At 41.1% G+C, this 26,078-nt stretch overlaps 2 protein-coding genes across 19 annotated transcripts in view; both read right to left on the minus strand.

The window, feature by feature from the left end:
- Window positions 1–12,841, minus strand: part of PPP3CB (protein phosphatase 3 catalytic subunit beta) — a 53,571-nt gene extending 40,730 nt beyond the window's left edge. For 3 of the 7 annotated variants that reach the window (XM_045878075.3, XM_045878074.3, XM_045878071.3), the window contains exon 1: window positions 12,642–12,839. In XM_045878075.3, the coding sequence (XP_045734031.1) occupies window positions 12,642–12,726 (85 nt within the window). In that variant the 5' untranslated portion in view covers window positions 12,727–12,839. Of the gene's footprint in view, window positions 1–12,641 lie in introns of all 7 variants that reach the window. The other 4 variants (XM_045878070.3, XM_045878069.3, XM_045878073.3 and 1 more) reach the window with 3 other exon arrangements.
- Window positions 12,842–14,630: 1,789 nt separating this feature from the next.
- Window positions 14,631–26,078, minus strand: part of USP54 (ubiquitin specific peptidase 54) — a 122,429-nt gene continuing 110,981 nt past the window's right edge. For 7 of the 12 annotated variants that reach the window (XM_054508217.2, XM_054508218.2, XM_045878077.3 and 4 more), the window contains 4 exons: window positions 21,566–21,684; window positions 21,121–21,261; window positions 17,730–17,916; window positions 14,631–15,975 (listed from right to left, as the gene is read on the minus strand). In XM_054508217.2, the coding sequence (XP_054364192.1) occupies window positions 15,416–15,975; window positions 17,730–17,916; window positions 21,121–21,261; window positions 21,566–21,684 (1,007 nt within the window). In that variant the 3' untranslated portion in view covers window positions 14,631–15,415. Of the gene's footprint in view, window positions 15,976–17,154; window positions 17,222–17,729; window positions 17,917–21,120; window positions 21,262–21,565; window positions 21,685–26,078 lie in introns of those variants that run through there. The other 5 variants (XM_045878081.3, XM_045878083.3, XR_008506341.2 and 2 more) reach the window with 4 other exon arrangements.

The following is a 26,078-nucleotide window of genomic DNA, read 5'->3' on the forward strand; positions in this document are numbered from 1 at the left end:
TGTCAACCAATTCTAAAAGGCTTTGAAATCGCCAATCCCTCTTGCTTTCCTTGACACTTAGTAAAATAAAATTTGAACTTCCTTATCTTCTCTTCATTAGAACATATTAATTCCCACTACTTTTCACTTTTAGAACAAAGCATTAAAATACATTTTGTCCCCCCAAATATATTGTCTAGATTCTAATAAAAAAAAAAAAAAACCTCCGTTAAAGTATGTTTTTCTCTAGTTAAAGATTAAACAAATCAAATTTGCCCCATCAGTAAACCAACTGTTTAAAAACTACAGATTTTAATAACTGATTACTAAATAAATCACAAGTTACTTTGGGACATTATAAAAATGAAAAGTTTAAATATCTCTTAAATACAAACTTTTGAGATTAAGATGGAATGATATCTTTCTCATCAGGCCAAGAGAATTTTTTTTATCACTCTACTTAGGAAAACAGATACTGTTTAAGAGGCTGCATTCAAGATTATGTACACTTTTTAACAATCAAGAACATAATTCCACTACTGGCTGAATTCTATTCACAATACACAACTTCCTAAAAACCCAACTGGGAGACCATTCCCCATCCCCTCAACTCAATCAGTCACCCGTGTTACTGCATGTTTTCATGCATATTGTGAATGTTCCACTGCAATTCACACTGAGGTACTGCCCCCTCTTTAACCAACTGCCAGAATGTCTTTATTCATCTGAAAAAAAGTATACATTGCCTTCATGCTCATGGGTAAGTCATCTACAGACCTATGCTTTTCCACTTCTTTTTCAACTCAAGACTTGCTTTTTTTTTTAAAGATTTTATTTATTTATTTGACAGAGAGAGACACAGCGAGAGAGGGAACACAAGCAGGGGGAGTAGGAGAGGGAGAAGCAGGCTTCTGGCAGAGCAGGGAGCCCGATGAGGGGCTCAATCCCAGGACCCTGGGATCATGACCTGAGCCGAAGGCAGATGCTTAACAACTGAGCCACCCATGTGCCCCAAGGCTTGCTTTTTTTTTTTTTTTTAAGATTTTATTTATCCATTTGAGAGAGACAGCACGAGCAGTGGCCGGGGGTGGGGGGGGGAGGGCAGGAGAGGGAGAAGCAGACTCCCCACTGAGCAGGGAGCCCTGAGATCATGACCTCAGGCGAAGGCAGACAGGCACCCCAAGGCATGCTTTTACATTTCAAGACTAGCTGGGATACATTTTAAGGAATGGACACAGGTGGAAGGGTGAAGAAATACCACTATAAATGAAAGCAGATGAAAATGACAGAAGATCAGTGTTTTTCTAACAACACAACACTGAAAGTAGAAAATGTAGTTTCCAAAGAGTACATTTTAATATGTCAGTACATAAGAAAAGGCATGCGGAAAGATATAAGAGGAAAAAGACATGTCCTCTTTGGAGGTAGGAGAAACGAGCTGTGGCCGGTGATCTGACCAGGCAAAAGAAAGCCAACCAAACAGAATTTAGCCTAATGGGGGTTAATTATTGACCTTGCTGGTCAAGAGAGTTGAAAGTTTTTTCATCAAAAATTAATATTCTCAACTACTACTTTGTTTTGCAATTCCTAAGGCATTTTAAAGTATTCCCATCTATTTTCAGGCTTTTAAATGGTTTTTCTTTTTATTTCTAATTCATCTTCAGACAATTATTCCTGCTTTTCTAGGATTTTCTTCCTGTTTTTTTATTTTCATTTTTTAAGATTTCATTTATTTTTGCGTGTGCGTGCACGAGCGCACGAGAGAGAGAGAGAGAGAGAGAGAACACATGTGTGCGCACACGGGGGGCGGGGGGCAGAGGGAGAAGAAGACTCCCCGCTGAGTAGGGAGCCCAATGCAAGATTCAATCCCATGACCCTGGGATCATGACCTGAGCGGAAGGTAGACACTTAACGGAGACACCCAGGCGCCCTCTCCTTATTTTCAGACTATTTTTCCTACTCTTTTATATTTGTGATAGGGAAAAAGCAAAACATAAATATATGTAAATGTAATGTAAATGGTCAATAACTGAAGTGGCTAAAAAGGAGGATTAGCTGGAATAAGCCAAAGAGCTACAAAATAATCTCAAATCACCAAGTTTCCAACACTGGAAAACTTGATTGGTAGTATTCATTTTGACCAAACTGTTCTGTTGGAAAATTTCCTTTAACCCAAATTTTGGCATGAAGCACATATCTGTAATCAGTAACATTCACAAGTTAATTTCATCCAGATTTAATGTAAAGTGGCTAAAAAAAAAAGTCTGAAGCAAGTTTTAATTTAGGCAATTGGAAAAATAAACCAGGGATACATATTGATCAGGGATGGGGGAAGGGCACAGATATTACTTTTTCCACTACTGGGTAAGGAATCCTAGAAATTAACTAAACATGTTCCCTAACTCTAAGCAAAGGCTACAAATTATTAGCCCCATGAGGTGTCCAACACAGACTGGAGTGCCTGCAGCCTATGCCAACCGAACAACTTTACTATAAAGTTATCGTTCAGAAGCCTGGGCCTCTCATCATTACCATTATTGGCAACTATCCAAATAAAGTCCCTCCTGTCATCTATGTTTCTGAATTTTTCTCTGTATTTCTTTTATACCATGTTATCTCTGGCAGTTCTCCTCCCTCTCAATCCTTTTCATTTTGAATTCCCCTTATACATTGTTTAACTCACCCCTCTCCCTCTAATACACACACACACACACCCTCTTCAGATCTTCCTGTAATGCTATCATCTCTCTAGCTTAATTAAATCTTAGTTACCCTGAAGGACAGCACTTTTCAAACACTTTTTTCAAAATGGAGGCTGCACATTTTTCCACACTCCACTACTCTCACCAGAGAAGGCTTTGGTCTTAGTGCAGCTCCACATTACCACTTCCAATTCCATCACTCCAATGAAGAAAAAAATATCTTCTCCTTTGAGGTTCATGCCTTCCAGCTAATTTATCCTTGTCCCTGCCATCTACTAAACTTCTAGTCATCTCTCACATGCAACCCCGGTTCCTGGCTTGCAGGCCTTCTCCATTCAATCCCATTATCAATGTCCATGTGGGATTATCTATGTAAAACCTAAGAACTGAGATGTTCTTCAATTCCTCAGCCTTGGCCATAATTCCTGCTCTGCCTCTGAAATTCTGAACCCCAATTTCTCACTCCATGATTAAAACCTCCTATCCTTCCAGTTCCACTCCCATTACTCCATCTGTTCTTCAATTTATTGAGAAACTGGAGGGGTGCCTGGGTGGCTCAGTCCGTTAAGCGACTCTTGATTTCAGCTCAGATCATAATCTTAGGGTCCTGAAATTGAACCCCATGTTGGGTTCCGAGCTCAGCAGAGTCTGCTTATCCCTCTCCCTCTGCTCCTACCCTCACTCACTCTCTCCCTCTCAAATAAATAAATAAAATCTTAAAAAAGAAAAGAAAAAGAAACTGGACAGCCCCTCCTTATCAACCCCCTTCTGGAAACTGGACAGCCCCTCTTTATCAACTCCCTTCTGGATACCTTTGCTTCTTACAATTTTAAAGGTATTCCATCATCCACCCACTTTTTAAACAACATCCTAAATTGTTTTGCCCTTTTGTCCTATTCTACCTATAAGGGAAAACTGCAATTCGTGGATGAGTTGGCTTCTAAACTTGGGTGCTTAGTATAAAGTCATCAAAACAGCCCAGTGCTACTACAAATTCAGTCTTCAACTTAGTCATATGCATTTCTCAGCAATCTTATTAAACATTCTCTCTCCCATGCTCCTCAGTGGAGATTTCAAATGGTCCCCTCTTTCTTGAACCCTTCATTCAACTTTATCTCTTACTCAGTTACCAACTTTGTATCCAATTTCAGAGAAAATCAAGGCCTTCAGACCAAACTTCACTTTCTTGCTCCTCTCCATCCACATCTACACCAGTATGCATCTTTAAATTTCTCCCCATCTCAGGGAAGAGGTATTCCTCTTGTCCTTTACTAAACATTCTGTTTGGGTCCTGCATCCCACTCCTCCAACCTCTTAACTTCAAATCACCCTCCCCACCCCTCCCATGGTCCTATGGTTTCCTATGCCTCTCCACTGGGTCTTTCCTTTGAGCATATGAACATACTTACACATCTTTAAGATCTTAAAAATCCAAACAAGTAACTCTCCCTTACTCCTCATCCCTGTTTCTGCCATATATATCCTTTTTGACAACTAAGCTTTTTGAAAGGGTTATTCAAATCTACAATGGGTATCTTCATTTTCTCACTTTTTGTCTATTTTCCTCAATCCATATTTATCTGGCTTCAGCTCTATTCCTCCACCTGTAACTCTCTCCTCTCTTGGGTTCTTGAAATCACTCACCTGGTTTTTCTCGTACTTCTCTGGTCACAACTGATTTGTCTATTTCATGGACTTCTAGTCTTTTTCCTGATCCTAAATGTCAGTATGTCCTACGATTCTGTCCTTGGCCCTCCTATCACACTCCTCTGAACTAGTGATCTCATCCATAACCTCAGTTTCAACTAAAATCTACATTTTGAGGACCCTCAAATAGATTGCTTAGTCTAGATCCCTCCCCTAAACTCAAGATTCCTTGTAAACTATTAAGTATCTGTATTTCTATGTTCCATACATACCTCAAACTTAGTATGTCCAGAATTTAGGGTATGATTTTTCCCTCTAAACCATTACCAATACTTACCCATCTAGGAATTATCCTAGAATTCCCTTTATTCCTCACCCTACATGGCCAATAAGTCCTAAATAATTCTCTGATCTGTTTCTGTTCCTCTGGTCCTGAGACACTAAGGACTTTTTTTTTTCCTAGAATTACACAATCTTTTCAATTTTGCCTACTCTACAATACTCAGTATATACTCTTTCTAAAATTCAAATCTCAACCTTCTCTTGTTTCAGGACTAGCTTTATTATACAAAATCCCAATTCTTTATTTTCACATGGCATGCAAGATCCCTTGTGATCTGAACCTTGCCTACATTTCCAACCCTCATCTTTTGTCACTACCTCACATTCCAGATACTTTCTACACTCCAGATACTTTATTTTCATTTTTAAAATTACATATTACTTTTTAAAAATCTCTGTACTTTTTCATGACCTACTGTTTAGGGGTACACTATTCCCATCTTTTACCTTCTTGTCCTTAAACCTCATTTCAGTGTTCCGATTCTTGAAAATTTTTCCTCATGTTCCCAGACTAAATAAATGGTGTGCCTTCCTTTGTGGTCCTATATCATAGCATATAATCCACACCTATATCATGGCACTTACTAATTGCACTGTAAATATATCTCCCCCATGTGCTTATAAACTCTTTGAAGGGAGGGAGCTATGTCTTTCATCACTACATACCTGGTGATTAGAACATTGCTACTAATCAATGTTTACTGAATTAATGATATAGTTTACAAAATACTTTTATATCTTGACACTAATTTATATAGCAATGACAATATATTTATACTGCTTTATTTGCAGTTTACAAAGTATGTACTTTCACATATATAAACCTGTACGATTCTCAGAGACATCTGGAAGTTTGGTAGGGCAGGTTTTATCCCTTCACAATTGGGATAAGAGGTTCAGAGAACTTAAATGGCTTTCTCAAGGTGTTTCTTTTCTTTCTTTTTTTTTTTTCTCAAGGTGTTTCAACTAGTAAGGGGTAGAACCATGGTTGAAATTGAGGTCTTCAGAATGCTACTCCAATACAATCTGTCTTATACGAACAAAATGACAATGCTCTTCTGGTCAAAGAGTCATCAAAAGTTTCCTCATGAAAATGGGTATAACCCACTCCAGTGCCAGGACTAGAAGCATGCATTGGCCACATGCTCTAAAAAAAGATTCAATAAATCCTACAGTACAGTCTTCAAAATTTCAAAGTACCCCTTGGGTTCTTTTTAATCTGTGATGGTTATTTGAATATAGTACCTTTCCCTCAAAATTGGTTCCCCTTCCTGTCTTATTTGTGACATGGTTATCACCACTCTGTCACTGGAATCTGAAATTTTGGTGTCATTGTTCTCTTCCAAGACTCCAAGTCCTACTGATTCTTCAAATTCTCTTTTCTTACATCTCCATTGCTGCAGTGCTAGTTCAAGTTCTTATCACTTTGTGTACTAAAAAAATCTAACTAAGCTCTACTTTTCCTCCGCCTTGATGTACAAAACACTGTTAGATTAACCTGCTCAAAAATTTGGGGTTGTTTCTTAAGAAATAAAGAATAAAGGGGGGGGGGAAGCCTCAAACTTATTTCTAAGATCCTTCCCTATTTGACCATTCTAGTCTTTTACACATCATTCCAATCTTTGCCTCTAACTACAACTGCTCAATTTAATCAATCCCTAAAGCAAAATTAGTCTGATTGTTTCCTTAAAAAGTTTTGCTCTTCTACTTGTTCCCACACCCAATCACTGATCCAATATCTCTTTTTTTTTTTGAATTAGAGAGAGCGCGCGGGGAGCAGCAGAAGGAGAGGGAGAAGCAGGCTCCCCGCTGAGCAGGGAGCCCAGTGCGGGGCTCAATCCCAGGACCCCGGGATCATGACCCAAGCCGAAGGCAGACACCTAACCAACTAAGCCACCCAGGCACCCCAATATATCTACTTCTAAAATTATTCAGAATTTGCATCATATCTGGTTTCTCTCTTTCCCTTAATGCATGCCTTGGTCATTGACTGCTTTGGTCCTAAGATGCTGAATAAGGACTTTTTCCCCCTAGAATTACTACAATCATTTCAATTTTGCCCATGCTATAACACTCAGAATTCTCTTTCTAAAATTCAATAATTAATCTCTGACACGTGATTTAAGCCTCTCCCCCTCCTAATATTTTGTTCTACACAATACCAAGTTACCTTTCAAAAACCAAGATAGTGGATCACTCTCCTATTTTAAAACCCTCAATAATAATGATGATGGCTACCACTGGTTAATTTAAGAGATAAGGTTAATATAACCTAGGAAATAAAGAAAATATATCAAATGCAAAGGACAGTCACAGTGTGCATACTAAAATGAACATATACACAATATAGACAATGCCCTCTAAGTGATAAAGGTGGATTCTTATATCAAGACTAACAGATTCAATAATCTCAAGAAACAATCATGTGCCAGGCCATCCACTGAGGTACATACTTTACATGGACTATCTCCATTAATCCTTCAAAAACCACATAATAATACTTTATTAATTCTATTTTACAGATGAGAACATTGAAGCTTGGTGACATCAAGTACCTTGTCCACAGTGAAAAGGTTATTAAGGTAACCTAGGATTCAAACCCAGGCAACTGGACTCCAAAGCCTCTTAATCATCCAGAGGTTACACTGCTTACTAGCTTAAGTTTCAGCTCCTCAATTTAGTGTACAAAAAATGGTTTCCAACATCATCTCCTGCCACTCATAGCCAAGCAGTTACACACTACTGTCTCACATTTTCAAGTTTTTTTTTTCAAACTCCACGTCTTTCTGCTGCTGTTTCCTCTATTCCAGTCCTACCTTCTATCTGGAAAAATTCTACTCATCCTTCAAGGCCCACCTCAAAACATAATCCTCTCATTGATGATTTTTCTCCAAATAAGAGAGTTAACTCCTTCTTTACAGCCCCAACAGCACTTTGTACATACCTTGTAATATTATTTATTTGCAATAATGTCTCCCCCACTAGACTGCCAGCACTCCAAGAGAATCTTACTTAATTATACTAATCCAATTCTGTATCTTCAATGCCTATTATGCTTTGGTACAAAGCAAGTACTCAATAAATGTTGCACAAATAAATGGTCCCAATCCTCTGCCTGTTTAAATCCTACCCTTCCTTCAAGGCCTCCTTCTTCCTTGTATAAACCCTTGTTAGACTGACCATTCCAGTCCAGAGTCATCACTACCTCCTTTGAACTCAAACAAGTCACTTATCTGGCAATTATTAATTGCACCCATCCTTATGACATATACAAATAACTTTTCATGAGTACTTATTTCTCCAAGGACCAAGACTATTCTTCATTTTTTTTATATTTGTCTCCCTACAGTTTTTAGCATACAGCAGGCATTTAATAAATATTTACTATTTGATTACTTTGATGTTCCAAAATAAATTTTACATAACATCCAAGGATGCCCAACTATCTTCAGCTAATTTTATCTGTGTATAAATAAACATTTTTATGATAAAATGAAGTCATATGATTGGTACTAAAATACACCCCATTTAATAAAACAAGATTCTTGGGGCGCCTGGGTGGCTCAGTCGTTAAGCGTCTGCCTTCGGCTTAGGTCATGATCCCAGGGTCCTGGGATCGAGTCCCACATCAGGTTCCCTCCTCGGCGGGAAGCCTGCTCTCCCTCTCCCACTCCCGCTGCTTGTGTTCCTGCTCTCGCTATCTCTGTTTCTGTCAAATAAATAAATAAAATCTTAAAAAAATAAAAAAAAGTAAAAAAAATAAAACAAGATTCTTTTCATCAAACTTTTCCTTACAACTCTTGCTAACTCATTCAATAACTCTGGAACCTAAAGCTTTTGCCTTACTACTAAGCAGCTATATTTCTTCCTTGGCATTTTTCTTCTAAGATGACTTGTTACCACAATGTTCTCTCTCCTTCCCTTCCTCTCTCCCTCCCTCCATCTCTTTCTGTCTCTGTCTCTCTCATACACACACACTCACAGACACTATTTTCTCTGTTCCTTTGCTTTCTCTAGGACACATGGTACTGAAGATTTATTTTAGAATGTTTAACAATTTAATGGGGGTGGGAGGAAAAAGAAAAATCATTTTCAAGAGTTATCTTTTAGATAGGTAAGTCCACAAAATACATTTAGTAAACAAAAATTAAAATGCAAGTTGCTTTAAAACATGATGAAATAGAACTAGCGAGAAACAATGAAGTAGCCATGTGACCCAAAGACCTATGTGGGTCATCTAGCAATCTGTAATGAAAATAAGCAATCCTAATAAAGCTAGGTACTAGAAAATACTTGAGCCAAATGACCTCAGACTTATAAGCAGGGCAGCTAGCAAAAGAACCGAAATGAATCGTGAAGCTGCCTATCAGAAATATATTAGCTTAAAAAACTTAACACTCACACACACACACTTCAGCATTTTGGTTCAATCTGAAAGTCTGATAATTTAAGAGATGCCCTCTTAAATTTGGTTCAATCTGAAAGTCTGATAATTTAAGAGATGCCCTCTTAAATTAATATAACCTAGGAAATAAAGAAAATATATTGAATACAAAGGAAAGTCACAGTATACATACTAAAATGAACATATACACAATACAGACAATGCCCTCTAAGTGATAAAGGTGGATTCTTTTACCAAGACTAGCAGATTCAATAATCTCAAGAGACAATTGAGGTTTACAAATCTGGGACCTCATCTACATAGCAAAAAGTACATTTTTAAAATATCCGGAAATAAAAGGTAGGGTAGTATCTGGATAATTCAGGTTGAGTAAATTGGGGGGTGGGGGGGTGAGGAGAACAATACGCATAAACTCAGGGTTTTATGTTGTAATTACCCATACCAATTTTGCTGATGTGGCAGTAAGGCACTCATGCAGATACAATTAGCCATTTTTCCTAGTTTGTTTCCATTTTCTTATTTCCAACTTATCTTAGCTGAAGAATAGAAAAATGCTTAACAGAAAATGGTTAAGAGGGCATACTATCTCACCTAAACCACTGGGCTACAGTAACTTTCAAACAGAAGAATTTGACCTGAGCCAGCAGCAGCTGGAGTAGGCTCAGAAATGAAATTGCTGGGGAGCCTGGGTGGCTCTGCCTTCTGCTCAGGTCATGATCCTGGGGTCCTGGGATCAAGCCAGCTTCAGATTCCACGCTTGGCAGGGAGTCTGTTCATCCCCTTCCTTCTGTCCCTACCCCCATCCCCAATGCTCTCTTGCTCTCTAATAAATAAAATCTTAAAAAAAAAAAAATGAAATTGCTTTAACTAGCTAGGAAACCTAATCGCCCATAATCAGCGATATGGAATCACCATTAATAATTTTAATAATTTCGGGGCGCCTGGGTGGCTCAGTCGTTAAGCGTCTGCCTCCGGCTCAGGTCATGGTCCCAGGGTCCTGGGATCGAGCCCCGCATCGGGCTCCCTGCTCCGCGGGAAGCCTGTTTCTCCCTCTCCCTCTCCCCCTGCTTGATCCTGCTCTCACTGTGTCTCTCTCTGTCAAATAAATAAATAAAATCTTTAAAAAAAAAAATTTTTAATAATTTCAGTGAAAAGCTATTTAAATTGATACATGAATCACCTACAGTATTCCAAGATCTCAAACTTCATATGAAGTGAACTTTAGGCACATGATATTAAACACAGAAAGATTTATAGCCCTTGCGAAACTGTCATGACCATAAAACATAGCCTTCCTGACTAAAAGTGTAAGAGTATAAAATTTAGAAACTATAAGGAAAGGTTCAGGGAGTAGAAGACTACTTGTATTCAATGCCAACAATGGTCTCCATGATATTACTACTATGAAATGATACAGATGCAAAACTAGCACATACTAAACTTTTAAGAAATCTGGATTTTAACAAATTGAACTAGCACTGTGGCCATATATGTTCTGACAAGGGTGTTCTCTATCATCAAATATAACATTATGGTACAATTATTGAAAGAAGGCAGGCAAGAAGCCTGAAGATGAAATCCAAAAGTGGATTTCTGTATGAAAGGTGAATTTCCCAGTAATTTCTGTGGAGGCCAGAGCAGAGACTCCATGAGCAGCGCAAACCAGTCTGTTGCCACCATCTCTAAACATGTGATCCATATCAGGCATTCCAGCTGCTAACAAATTCCATAAAGAAATGAAAGTTGTTTTGGTGAAAAATATGCTACTAAGCACACGAGATCTTATACCTATGAGCTCTATTTAACTATAATTTTCTACACCAACAAGCTCCTTTCCTATTTAATCAAATGACTTTTATTCAGTATCAGTAACTTTCAAATGTGACCATCCTGGATTCACAACTCACCCCTAAGGAATAATGCCTTTATGTTTGGAATCTTATTTTTACTGTTATTAAAGCAGTACAGTAGAGGAAAACATTATCATATGTATGACAAAAAACAGTAAGATTCACAAGCATAAGGATAGCACAAACTCATTGCTCGGGAATGTGACTGGTTGTCCTAACAGTACAATGAAAAGTGCCCAGGGGAATGGACAAACAACACAGATATATAGTCAGAAAATGAAGCAGCAGCCCATGTCTCTGTTCCCAACCCCCACAGAAGTCCAGGATTTCCTGTCAGGACAACCAATCTGAACTACCAATCTTTTTTTTTTTCTTCTTTTCTTTTTATAAAGATTTCTCGGGACAAGAATTCCATAAACCCTTTATTCAGCTCATTCCAATGCCTGGCCCAACTGGATATACCACTAACTTTTAAAAACTGTCTACACAAGCCTGGATACAAATCAGTGTTGTTATTAAAGAAGGCTCAAATTGAAAAATTAAAATTAAAAAAAACACAAAGGAAAAAGGTTTTCTTGTTTTTAAATATTTTAATGGAAACATATCTGGTCAAATTTCAAAAACTGGACTAACAGTGTTTAAACATTGTGCCAGTATATTTGAGAAGCTGAATGAAAATAAATAAGTAAAAGAAGTATCTAGCCTTCCAAAATAAACGTAACACAACAAAGAAAACTTTATTCTAAAATGATGTCAATTTATTGACCAAGCTACACAGTAAAGAAAAATCATTTCAGATTGTTTTTCACCTCCACAGCGGTGTTTGAAGTTGATGGGCTCTCCCAGAGAGCATGGAAATCTTAAGCAACAATTTGCCCTCAATATCTCTATTTTAAATTAATCTGCTTATCTGTTGTCGGTAAACATACATAAATTCTGCCCCAGCTGAGAAATATTTTATGTTTTCTTCTATGGGTGTTTGTTCGCAAGGTGAGGGGTAACCCCTTTTGGCCTTTATACCAGTGTTGACCGGTTTTCTAAGTAAATGCTTCTTCCTATCCACAAGGCGCTTTTTTTCCTTTCATGCTGCCTTTTCCCCATCTATTCTGCACTTAAAGCCGGGGCCCCCAAATCCTGCTTCGTCTCTTCACCCTTGTCCAATCCCACATGGTTCCCCCAGTTTCCGCGTGGAGTGACACCTGAGGGCCAAGCGCGAACCCCTGCGGCTGGCGCTAACTAGGCGCGAATCGGGCTGACGGCTGTCACTGGGGAGCAGGCGTGGGCCAAAGGCGAGGTGATTTCTGACTGCTCATCGCCCGGCCCCGCGTGGCTGAAGGTCTCCAAGCCCCTCGGTCCGCCCAGGCAAGCCAGGCATGCAGCTGTCGCGGGGCAGGAAGCTAATCGCGGCCTCTGGGACGCTTTGACAGGCCCAGGAGAAAAAGAAAAGGGCTCACTGCGGCTAGGAGACTCACCCCTACGGCTAGGAGACCTCAAGAGCGAAACGCCCGCCTCGGGCCTGAAAGCAGGCGAGAGACGGCGGAATCGCCGCTACCGACTCAGCCCAGCCCAGCAGGGGCCCGCCCAGGGGCCACTCCCCAAGGGAGGCAGCCAGTCACTCGCCCGCCCTTCCGGGGCCGCTCCGGAGGGGACGGTCTCCCGCCCGCCCTCACACACAGCTCCTCAGGCCAGGCCCCCAGGGCTTCGTCCACCTCTCACCTTTGACGACGCGGTCAGCCCCCGGAGGAGGCGGCGGGGGCGGGGGTGGGGGCGGTGCAGCCCGGGCCGGCTCCGGGGCGGCCATGCTGGGCCCGGGGCTCGGCTAGGCGCTGGGCCGGGCGGGGCTGGGGGCGGGGGCGGCGGCTACCAGAGCCAAGCGGCGGCGCCGCCGGGGAACATGGCGGACCCTCTTTCCCTACAGAGGGGCTAAGACCGGCATGCACCGCGCTTTGCGGGGGCGGGGGCGGGGCAGACTCTAGGGACCTGGGCAAAATTACTGAGGCTGGGAGAGAAACAGGACAAGGCCAAGGGATCAGGTTAAAATTCTGGGCCCGCAGAAACAGTAGAGAGTGAAGAGGGAGGGCTATCTATTGCTAATAGCGGCAGTGAGTGAGTGCGAGGAAACATGACACTGGTTCTCATGGAACTAGAGAGAAGTGACTGTTCAAAATGGAGTTGGAGAAGCTGGCCCTTATGTTTAGAGCCTGTAACCCTGTACCCTGAAGGTACAGGGTTAAAACAGGTAGAGCAGAATAGGCTCCAAGGCTTAAGAATCAAAGCAGGTAAGGGGAAAGGAAGGGATGACACCAAGAGATGTCCAAAGTCTACAGAATTCACCTGAAAAAGACACAGCCTCCCTCTTGACCCATTAAGAAAATAGAGATTTAGAAGGCAGAGGAGTATATAGAGAACTGGAAATTGGAAATTCGTTTCTCATAAGCGATACTACATATTGTACTTCTGTGCACATACAGAATCTGAGCCCAGGTGACTTACGGAAACTTTATGGGGATGGACCTTCATGGGAAAGGGGATAGTGGGACAAGGACTGATTGTTCAATCAATAATTATTAGAAGGTGGGGCGCCTGGGTGGCTCAGTCGGTTAAGCGACTGCCTTCAGCTCAGGTCATGATCCTGGAGTCCCTGAATCGAGTCCCGCATCGGGCTCCCTGCTCAGCGGGGAGTCTGCTTCTCCGTCTGACCCTCCCGACCCTCCCCCCCTCTCATGTGCTCTCTCTCAAATAAATAAACAAAATCTTTAAAAAATAATTATTATTATTAGAAGGTGTGTGTATGACAGTAAGAGATGTACTGAATCATGGACAGAGACCAGTGTATCCACTAAGATCTGTGTCTTGATGGCACAGGATCTAAGTAGGGTTAGAAATTCCTGCCCATCCTCCTGCTGAATACTAAATGTGCTCAGAATCTGTTCATGATGGATGATGTTAATTAGGTAAGCAGTGGTCCAAAGGTCTCAAAGAACACCTTTCTAACTCTTCTGTCAATCTCAATGATTTTAGACCTGGGGTAAAAGAAGAGGAAATTGTCCAAAGGGTATTTTTTGCAAAGGGAGCCCACAAAATATCTTTTAGAGGGAGAATTTGGGAGTGAGGCAGAGGTGAAAATGGATCTTTCTGAGCACTAACTGGTCCACTTCACTGTCAACAACCATGTGCTTCAAAGATTTGAGGACCACCAGTGTAAGTGCAGAAATTCCACAAGGAAGGCAAGGGGAGGGGCAGCCATGGGAAGAGAACAAGGAAGGGATAGGAGGCACATCACAAACTTGGAGAAGGAGGGCACCAAGAGTACATAGATCAGGAGTGAGTTTCTAAGAGGGTCTGAATCCCAAGAAAATCACCCTAAGGAGGAAAGGAGGAAGCATGTAATATAGTGAATGCCTCTGAGCAGGAAAGGAGTAAGAAATATACTAGGCAGCAGTAATAACAAGGAAAGTCATTCCACTTTAGGGGCCCATTGATTCCTACCTTCAGTATATATCCTTCAACTATTTAGCTCCTCACCTTCACTCAAAAGCCATACACACACACGCGCGCACACACACACACACGTATGTTTGTGCCATGGCTCTCTCTTTGGGAGCCCCAGGCCACTGGGAATTGGTATTTTTTTGCTTATCCAGGCCTTCCCCCCCACCCCCAATATAAAAGAGCAAGAGCATACAAAAGGCATTAAATAGACAATTAAATGACAAGGAATTAAATACAACTATCTTAAAGATTTATTAATGAAAAATACTTTACAAAAACAGTATGTTTGGCCCTAAAATAGTTTAGCTGACTCTGAGGGTTTACAACAGTGACTGAGCAAGTGGCAGTAATGGCTCTGCTGCTGAGGACAGGAAGGTGTGTTAGTGTGCCTGACTCCATCTGTTCAGAAGGACAAATGTTATGTTGGCAGCTCTGCATTCTAGGCCTAAGGTTTGGGGGCACAGGGAAGGCTGACAGCCCATAATACCTGGGCAGGTAGGCTGCCCTGAATGATATGGTCAGGACCATGACCACACAGCTACATGCCCCTCCAAGGATGGGGTACTGGGGAAGACAGAAGGTCAGGTAAGAAGGATAGGTTGGTAAAACAAAGAATAGAAGTTGGCAGTATTGTAGGAAACAGAGGATGAAGGCTCAGGTGCAGGTGGGGGCATAAAGGATCCAGTAATAAAATGGTGACCCTAAGATCCTAAGGAATGACTAGTGTCCAGGGTAATATGGATTCATCTTTAAAGTGGCTCAAATAAAGCCCTAAACAGCAGTTGCTTCCTTTTGCCAGTTGAATGGAAATTGGAATTTCAAATATTCCTCTCAAGGAGCCAGGTCTCGTTGGGGGTTCCAGGTACCCCTAGAAGAAACTGCCAACTCTACGTTGAGATGAAACTAGCACAACCCTGGCACGGATGCAGGGTGCTAACTCCTCCACAGTACAGTTTAACGGAGAAAGCTGTGGCTCCAGGAAAGGAAAGGGGTGACCCTTACCACCTATTGTGCTGCAGGGCTCTTGCCCTTATCTGCTCTCTTCCAGGAGCATCTGCCAGAACAAACAAAAACTCCTCTCCCCCTGTCCTCCTATGCCCAGATTGCGGGACATAACTGGTTTGCCTCCAGTCATCATCTGGGGGCATATCTACTCTTCGAGGACCAGGGCCTCGAGACCCAGGAACAGGACCCAAATTCCAAGCTGACCTCAGGGGTACATGAAGACTGCTTGATGGTGGAGACACAGGGTAAACAATGGGAGGGTGGGAGGAAGAATGGAAAAGATCCCCCCAGGACTGAGCATGAGGAACCTGAAGGCCCTGGCGCCTTTCTGGTAGTGTGGCAGTGTGTGTCGGCTGAGGCTTGCATCCTGGAATACTCAGGAATCTGGCTCCAATATGCTGGTTGGTCTCTGACCATGGCCCCCAAGAGGCATCTGTTCTGGAACGATGGGGTAGACTCTGGTAGTTCAGAGTTCTTCCTGGGTACTTGATCCCCTGGCAAGTTTCACCCCTGTCACACATAGCCAGAAACTGCTGGACACTCCTCGACGTTCCTTGGAAGAGAAAAAGAAACCCAAAGATTAAGCATCTTCAGTAAACCATTCTCCTTCCCAAAGGACCATTCCTGACTGTTCCTCTCAACTCCCCATAGCCATAAGAGCATACACATAAGGGAAAGAAGAAGCCTAGCTTTGCTTTTAATTTCATTTTTAAAAATTCTTAATATACATCAAAATCAAGTCTCTTACCTCCAACCTGGGCAAATATTGCCATACTTCTAACTCACTCTACTGTAATTCTTCCTCCACACCCTCCCCACAAATGGTTCCCCAATATTACAAATATATATTCTCACTGTAACAACTCTAGTCCTAGAGCCACCACTCTAAAACATCACTCTGCTTTTCTTAATATGGTATTTTCGCTCCAGTTAATCTGTTTCTGCTTACATTCTTGCTCAGTCCCTGAGATCTCTGTTTTTGTTCACACTACTCCTACCACATACACAGTGTGGAATGCCTTTTCTATACATTAATTCCCCTTTACTTAAAAGAAACAAAATACATAATTTTAAGAAGTCACTTCTATTTTTTTTAAGTAGGCTCCACGCCCAGCATGGAGCCCACTACAGGGCTTGAACTGAGCTGAAATCAAGAGTTGGATGCCCAACTGCCTGAGCCACCCAGACACCCCACAAAATAAAAAAATCACTTCTTAAAAATACTTTCCAGTCTTTATTTTATAACTCATCAACATCTGCAGTATGATCTTGTATGTATGTATATTCTGATTATTGCAGCTCTGAGCTCTTTAAGAACAGAGAGCTGCCTTCTTTCTCCCCTATGTTCACTATAGCATTTAGTGCAGAATAGGCTGCCCCTAACAACTGGAACAGATGCCCCTAACAGCTGCCAAAGGGGATGGCTACCTGGCTGCTCCACTGAGTAATAGGAAGTTCATCTACCCAGAAGGCCTGCTTATCTAAACCTCCCTAAAATGTGGACACATATCAATACTACTACTCTTACATTCTGTTCTAGAACCACAACCACACCCTGCCCTAGGGCATTTATATCTGTAAGCCAAGATTTCTCAATCTCAACACTACTGATACTTTGAGCTGATACTTTTGGGGGGGGGGGGGAGGGTCATGGAGGTAAACTGCCCTGGGCATTGTAGGACGTTTAGCAGCATCCCTGACTTCCACTCACTAGATGCCAGTAGTACCTTCCCTTTTCCATTGAGAATCTCTGCTTTAAGTAGACTCGGCCTCTTCATGAGGAAGAAAAGTAGCAAATCCTATGGAGGGTGAGAGAAAGCCAGAAGGATGCTATCCACCTTCCCCAAGATTGTCTGAGTCTGTATACACGGCACAGGTATTCCATACACAGGGTCTCTCCAGGTCTCCCATTCACTCCTTGTCCTCCTAGACTATCCCTCAGCTAAGACTCGGGATAGTAGGAGAGAAACTAGCTAATAGAGATGATACTTTCTGTTTTGGGAGGATCCTAAAGACTGGGCATTAACTTCCCTTGGTCACTTAAAAGCTTATCTTATCATGATAGACCCTGTTCATTCTATTGGGTAGTTAGACTAAGGATCAAGACCAGCCAACCATATTAACCAAGTAATGATTCAATCACAATTCATCTTGACTGATATTTGATCTTAAAGTGGTAATTCATATCCCTTCACTACCTAACTTGGGACTCCACCTCCCCCATAGGTGTACTGATTTGATCTTTCTAGGTTGTCTCTGGGAAGCTACCACATTATGGCACATGATATATATTCTGGGGAGAGTTACCTGGGGGTCTATGGGGCTCCCCTGCCATGCTGGGCATCAAGACATCTGGGGACAGGAACTGTGGTTGGGGTGGGTACAGTTGGGGACCAAGGAGAAACACAGGAGGATCATGGATGACAGGGAGGGAAGAGGAGCTGGAACAACGGTGCCCGGTTTCCAAAGGCTTTTTCCTCGCATTTGATGCATCCTTATAGTGAGACAAGACAAAAAAACATAAAGATGAGGATTAACAGCCGGATATGGTTGGGTAAACACAGTGAGGCAAGCAGGGAGAGATGGAGAGGACTGGAGTACCAATATGCCTAGTTTTGTAGAGGGACCCAATTTACTAAGTCACTCTTTCCATCAGCCCCTCTAGGAACATCCCTAGGCCACTACAAACTGGAGACATGGAACTGCAGATCCTCTTCCTTTAACCTGTCTCTCTCATAGCCCTCATCTTCCCAACCCTACCATCTAGGTCTTTGGCAAACTCTTTAATGCTAACAGTAGAATCAGGTTGAGATAGAAATGTAAAAATAGAGAAATAAGAAGGAGAAAAAAAATCGGAAAGCCCAAGAGACTGAAAAAGAAAACTCCGTACACTCTCTAAATATTGGGAACTAAAAATGTATCTCCCTAAATGTACAATCAAGAACTCTACTACTCCACCTTCTCCCCTGTCATTGCTACACTCCAGTCTCCTCTTTTGCCAGTCAAGTTTGTAACCACTGATGCTTGTGTCCTGTTCTGTACTCCACTTGTCATTCACTTTTGTGGCAAAGTCTCAGAAATATCCCCTTTAACACCTAAAACACTAACATGTCCAAGACCAAACCAACATCCTTCCAAATTCCACCTCCTGGTACCACATTTTCCTAAGTCACCTAGATTCAAATGTTGACATTGCCCTTACTTTTGCACTTCTCATCCACGATTCCATTAGTTGCCTTTGTCAAGAAATATCATTTCTACCTATAGGTTTCATATTTAAACTCAAGTGGACCACTGCAACAGCCTCCAATCTGATCTTCCTATCTCCAGGCCTGCTACTTCCTTATTGTGGCCTGCAAGTTGCTATGTGATAGCAATGCTGATCTTTCTCACTTTATCTCTACCATTCCTATGCCTTTTTCCCTATAACTTTCTTAATGTTCCTCAAACACACCAAGCTCATTCCAACTCAGGGCCTTTTCACTTACTACTCTATCCAAAATAGCCCTGAGAATAACTACTATTACCTTTTTACTCCTTTTCCCTTTGCTTTGTTCTATTCTTCTCAATCCCACATTGTTTGGGGTTTACTTGTTTATTGTCTTTCTCTCCTGGTAGAATACAGTTCTTTTTACTCCAGTATTCCCAGCACCCTCAACAGGACCTGGAACATTACAGGCACCTAATAAATAATAAATAAAATAATCTATATACCAGTATATTTTATTTCCTAACTAGGCTGTAAGCTATTCAAGGGCAGAATTTGTGTTATTTCATCAGTGTATGCTCATAGCACCTACCACAGCATGGTACATAATAGGCATTTACCGTACAGCCTAAGGACCAGGTGCCAATCCTCTCAGTATGGGACACAGCCAACTATTCCTTTCTTCTGCACAGAAGAAAGTGATGCCACATTTTCCTGGTTTCCCTTTTATCTCTCTGGTCCTCACTCCTTTTAAGGGTTCTTCAGATGAACCACTTAAATATGATATTCATCAGGGATATGTCTTGGCCTCTCTCCTCTTTTCACAATATTCTTTTCCTCTTTTCAATGGCTATGACTCTTGAATCTTGATTTCAAGCTTTTAAGTGTCACATCCAAAGGCCTACCAGATATCACAAGCATAATATATCCAAAATTATACATATCTTTTCCCTCAAATACATCATTATCAACCCAAGAATTATGGGCCTTGATTCTTCTCTCCCCATATCCAATCAGGCACCAAGTCCCAATGACTTTTACTTCCTCTTTGGCTCTCCAACATGTCCATTTCTCTCTATCCTCCCAAACTCCGTACTGTGGTTCATGATATGACTCTTGTTTATATTCTTCCCAGTCTCATTTGTCAACACTGTCCTTCCCTCGCCAGAATCTAATCCTGCCATACCAAATGAGCTGCTTTTGATTCAGTGAATATCTGCTTCATGTTCCTTTACCTGCTGTATTTGTTTTACTTCCTTCAGGAAGCCTTCCCTGATCTCTCAAATCTGATTTAGATGTCCCTTCTATTATGCTTCCATAGCATTAAATCCTATCATAGTAATTCTTTCTTTATCTGTCTCCCCAGGTAGACTGCAAAGGCCATGACAGCAGGGACTACATCTAGCTCACTCACCATTGTATCCCCAGCACCTAGCACAATACCTAGAACATATGCCCAATAAGCATTTGTTTAAAAGAATGAATCAGTGAATAAATGAATGATATAGAAGTCAGGAGAAAGGAAGCCAACTCCTTAGAAACATAACAATTTGCCATTAAATTCACTAACAATACATAAGAACAAATGCTAGGCAAAAACGACCACCTTTCCCAAAAAGAATGGCAAGCTGTTTAGAGTTTAGGAAATTTTGAACAATAAATTGAAAAAAATGACTGTCGCTTGGGAGGGAAACTGGATCTGAAGTACTAGTAGGACAGAGACTTAGTTTTCACTGTATATCCTTTATACCTTTTAATTTTGATATCATGTATTTAAAACTGGTTTTTAAATTTTTATTGAACTGACCTGGTGAACAAGCTTTAATGCACTGGAGCTTTGCATCCTGACCTCCATTGTAATCAAAACTCAACTTGCCTTAGGCAAGTGTGTGAAATTCTCAAAAGGGTAATTTATAAACCCAGCCACTGAAAATATTTGAGTTATTGATTTCTGCTGACTTCGGTGTCCCTGTCCCTTTCACCTACAGATCACTGCATTGATTCCATATGAAAAGCCTCAAGGAGGAAGATCTTAAATCATTCTCCTTTTCTTGCTAATGCACATGCTTCATTTTAGCATGAAAGCATACTGGACCCCATTCAATCTTATACTGGAGTGGGGAGGAAAAGGTAAAAACAATACCCCATCCCATGTCTTCCCTTCTTCCCTTGATTAGTGCAATGGGTTTTGACCCAATCAGCAGCTATTGCTTTTGAGACTCAAGGCTACTAGGCTACTAGGACTCTTCTCACCCTAGGGAACCCTATAATATACCTTCCAGAACTGCTACAGGGAAGGGGAATTCCTCTGGGCTCCAACAAAATGTGTGTCAATAAAGTAATGACTATGTGTCATCATTTTTGCTGAGTGCACATGGCTTTCCCCTAAATTACAACTTTTAGTTTCCCCTGCCCCTCCACCTACACTGTACTTTTACCTTAGCAAAAGAAAGAGGGTGCTCTGAATAGATACAGCCTGATTCTACTTACAAAACTGTGGGAAGAGACTGGAGTCTCGTCCCTCTCTGAGACAACGGTGCCACTGAGTCTGTGTAAGATGCAGTGAAAGTTCTCTGCACCGCACTGATCATCTTCCCCATATTCCCTCCTGGGGCCTCGGCAAGGTGCAGCCTTCAAACACACAGACACACACAGGCAGACATGAAACACCAGACCTATGGTTTTCCCACAGACCCTGTCCCCAGGGGTATGGGAGAAAATAGGGTAAGACCTCACTACTAGAGACCTGAATTAGATGCATTTGAAAGGTAGTGGCCATGTGGCAATCTCTGCTCAATCACAGACCTTGTTCTCTTCCAAGAGCCCCACGTTACCATGCTCCTGCCTTACCACCAATCCTACCACTCATATCTTTCCACACTTCCTTTCCCAACGCACCACCCCATGCCAGCACTGTAGGACCTGAGGCTGCTACCTGAGAAGCAGGCACTGTGCTGGCTTCATGGAGACTGTGCTCCATTTCTGCTGTTGGGGTCTTTGAGAGACCAAGGCCAGGGGCTGAGTGCAACCTCCTCCCCACACCATCTGCAGAGCCTGAGGAGGAAAACATAAATACAAGTTGAAGCCATCTCTTCTCCTGGAGCCTAACTTCAGCCTGTCAGCAAAAAACAAAACGAAAACAAACAAACAAAAACTCAGGAGTTCTTTTCATGAAATAACAAATATGTATCCCTGAATTGAATGGAGATGTGCTCCTATAATGTAGAAACAGGAGTTTCAGAATACGGATAGTTTCCTATAGGTCAACAAGGGTCTCAGAACAAAGGCTTTGAAGAACTTGTACAGAAGGGGCTCTGTGGAAAGACCACTGAATGTCCCCATCTTGCCTCATTTCAATTTTTTAAACACAATCAGCTTTGCTTCTGTCAGACTTTTGCCCAAGACTTACAATATATACAGAGGAAACTGTCCAACATAGTTGTTCTCTAGAGTGTCTGTGATGACAAAGGGAACATTATCTTCAGTCTATGTAGGAATTGAAGTGAATATATAATCATCTATCAAGCCTCCTCATTTTATGTAACAGGAAAATGAGTTCCAGGGTTTGAAAGGTAGTAAGTAGATTAATCAGAATTAAAATTCAAGTCTCTTGATCTCACTTCCTATTACTATGGGCAGGAACTCTTCAACAATATTTTGTATATGTAACGCTCTTTTATTTCCCCATTAGCTTCTCTCAATCACTAACTGCTTAAATTCTAAACAATCACTAAATGCTTATCTCTTCCTCAAAATCTTGCTAGATTATTAAGAACTGCTCCAAACTGGATATGTGACTCCCAAGGGGCTTGCCCCAATACAACTAATTAAGCCTTCCATTCTGAAAATGCACATGCCCTTGACCTACATTTAATGTATATGTCTATCACCAATTCACATCTTGATTTGATATTTTGATTGTAATACATGTATCTGGCTAAAGGAGGATATTCCTGATACCAAGCTAAAATATTATTTTTAGTATTTCCTGGTACAGAGGTTCTACTACCACCTCAGATTCATCTAGGACCTTTAAAAGTACAGATTCCTCTATCTCTCCACAGCCCTGCTGAATCAGAATCTTTGTAGTGAGCCTGGGAATATTTATTTTTAAAAGACTTCCCTGAGGTTCACCTGGCTGGCTCAGTCAGTGAAGCATGTGACTCTTGATCTCCAGGTTAGGAGTTGGGCGTAGAGATTATTTAAAAATAAAATATTTAAAAATAAATAAAACAGGGGCGCCTGAGTGGCTCAGCCGTTAAGCGTCTGCGTTCGGCTCGGGTCATGGTCCCAGGGTCCTGGGATCGAGTCCCACATCGGGCTCCCTGCTCAGTGGGAAGCCTGCTTCTCCCTCTCCCACTCCCCCTGCTTGTGTTCCCTCTCTCGCTGTGTCTCTCCCTGTCAAATAAATAAATAAAATCTTTAAAAAAAAAAAAAATGAAAAAAATAAAAGGCTTCCCTGAAAAGTATAGGAGAATATCCCCAAACATTGTTGAAGGAAGTTTGAAATGTTACAGTCTTCCCAAAAAAGGCTGTTTAGAAATATCCATTAAAATTGAAAATATGATTTACCCTTTTATCCAACAATTCTATTCCAAGGAATAAGAAGCAAAAATACCAGGGCGCCTGGGTGGCTCAGTTGGTTAAGCGACTGCCTTCGGCTCAGGTCATGATCCTGGAGTCCCTGGATCGAGTCCCGCATCGGGCTCCCTGCTCGGCGGGGAGTCTGCTCCCTCTCCCGCTCCCCCCTCTTGTGCTCTCTCTCTCTCTCACTCTCTCTCTCAAATAAATAAATAAAAAAAAATCTTTAAAAAAAAGAAGCAAAAATACCAGTTTATTGAGGCATTATTTGTAGTGCCAAAAAACTAGAAATAAAGTAATGCCCGTTTGGCAGAATGACTAAATACACTAAGGTATCTACACTATCAAATATGCCCAGCCACTCACTAAAAAGAATGAACTGAGTTAAACTAGCTGACTTGGAGGGATTTTCATGAAGGACTGTTAAGTTAAAAGGAAAAAAAAAAAGTCTGTAATACTATCATGAGGCAAAAAACCCCACTGTATAGGTAGGTCTACATAGGATTATATGAACAGAAAAATACAGAAATATGCACATTAGATTATTACCTAGAAGGTGGAGGATAAAAGGTAGGAATTTATGTAAGAGGAGGAAAGATAAATAAGAAAATGTCTACGAAAACAGCATGTATGTTGTCATCCCATTTATGTAAAATTATTTCTGTGTTTTTTAAAAAGCCACTCCTTGGGTGACTATGATGGGCAGCCAGATTTAAGAATTACAGCTGTAATGGTTAGAATGTGGTGTTCTTCTAATAAAGTCTGATTACTAGACAAGGAGGTGGCTGCTGGAACCTCCTGAAGGGAATAGACTGATTCTTGTAAAGATATTTCAGCAGAGGTGAAGGTGGCTACCTGTAAGGAGTACTGTTGAGGGGATATATGGATTTGATAGAAGATAGAGTTAAGATGATGTCTACTCATGGATCAACAGTAACAAGAAGACAGACTACCAGATATCATGCACTTCCTGGTATAAGAAATACAAAGTAGGGGCACCTGGGTGGCTCAAGTGGGTTAAGCGTCTGACTCTTGATTTCAGCTCAGGTCATGCTCTCAGGATCCTGAGATCAAGCCCCCATATGTCCAGTTCCCCGGTCAGCAGGGAGTCTGCTTGAGATTCTGTCTCCCTCTCCCTCTACCCCTGCCCCCTGCTCACGTGTGCACACACACTCTCTCAAATAAATAAATCTTAAAAAAAAAAAAAGAAAGAAATACAAAGTACTACCTCTATAATATTCTTATTAAAAACAAAAACAAAAACTGAAGGTTGCGTGGCTGGCTCAGTTGGAGGTGTGCAGAACTCTTGATCTTGGGGTAGTGAGTTCAAGCCCCACCTTGGGTGTAGAGATTACTTAAATAAATAAAACTTAAAAAAAAATTGAACCTGACTTTAATCAAGCCTCTAGCCCTAACTACCAGATTACAAAAAAACAAGAAGAACATGTTTTAAAAAAGAAAAAATTACTAGAATATAATCAGTAAAATCTAGAATGTGGATTTGACAAATGACCAAATTTCTTCCATAAATAAGTGCTAAGGGGAAAAAAAACCCCGGAATTTTATAGGCTAAAAGAAGCCTTGAAACAAATAAATAAAATGCAATGTGTAGATCTTGTTTGAATCCTAATTTGAAATAAACCAACTGTGAAAAGACATTTATGGGATAATTGAAAAAATGAGAATTACTGGCTAGTTATTGTATTGTATTAAAAATTATTGTTAATTTTTTAGGTATAATATTATAGTTTTGCCTTTTAAAAAAGAGTCTGTATTTCTTAGAGATACATTCCAAATTGTTTATGGATGAAATAATATAATGTCTGGGATTTGCTTTAAAATAATCCAGTAGAGGGGTACTTGGCTGACTCGTAAGTGGAGTATGCAACTCTTGATCTCAGGGTTGTGAGTTTGAGACCTAATTAGAGATTATTTAAGGAAATAAAAAAATAAATAAAATAAAACATATATAAATAAATAAACAGTAAAATAATCCAGTAGGGAAGGGAAAGGTTGGGGGGGGGGTGTCTATAGCTAAATCAGAATTGGCCGTATGTTGATAACTGGTCAAGATAATCACTGTGGAAGCTAGTGATAAGTACTGGAGGGCTATTGTAACATTTACTCATTACTCTTGAATAGAATTGAAACTTTCTATAACAAAAAGTTATTTTTAAGATGATGTCTGCCTAACTTCAAAATTCTATGAAATTTAGAAATATAGGTCAATGGCAATGTTTATATAACTCTTTAGAAACTATAACGTCAAAATTAGGGGCACCTGGGTGGCTCAGTCATTAAGCGTCTGCCTTCAGCTCAGGTCATGATCCCAGGGTCCTGGGATCGAGCCCCAAGTCAGACTCCCTGCTTGGTGGGAAGTCTGCTTCTCTCTCTCCCACTCCCCCTGCTTGTGTTCCCGCTCTCACTGTCTCTCTCTCTGTCAAATAAATAAATAAAATCTTAAAAAAAAAAAAAAACTATAATGTCAAAATTAATCTGGTCACAAAACATATACTGTACAATTCCATTATATCATGTATCCAAAACAGGCAAATCTATAGACAAAATAGATTACAGGTTGCCTGGGGCTGGGGGGAGACAGGGGTAGGGGGAAATGTGGAGTGACTACTAATGGGTAGCGGGTTTCTTTTTCTTTTCTTTTTTTTTTAAGATTTTATTTATTTATTTGACAGAGAGAGACAGCGAAAGAGGGAACACAAGCAGAGGGAGTGGGAGAGGGAGAAGCAGGCTTCCCATGGAGCAGGGAGCCCAATGCGGGGCTGGATCCCAGGACCCTGGAATCGTGACCTGAGCCGAAGGCAGACACTTAACAGCTGAGCCACTCAGGCGCCCCGGGTAGCGGGTTT

Source organism: Mirounga angustirostris, unplaced genomic scaffold, assembly GCF_029215605.1.
Source record: "Mirounga angustirostris isolate CCGP_5_RB_7025 unplaced genomic scaffold, mMirAng1.0.hap1 SCAF_6, whole genome shotgun sequence".
Classification (NCBI taxonomy): Eukaryota; Metazoa; Chordata; class Mammalia; order Carnivora; family Phocidae; genus Mirounga; species Mirounga angustirostris.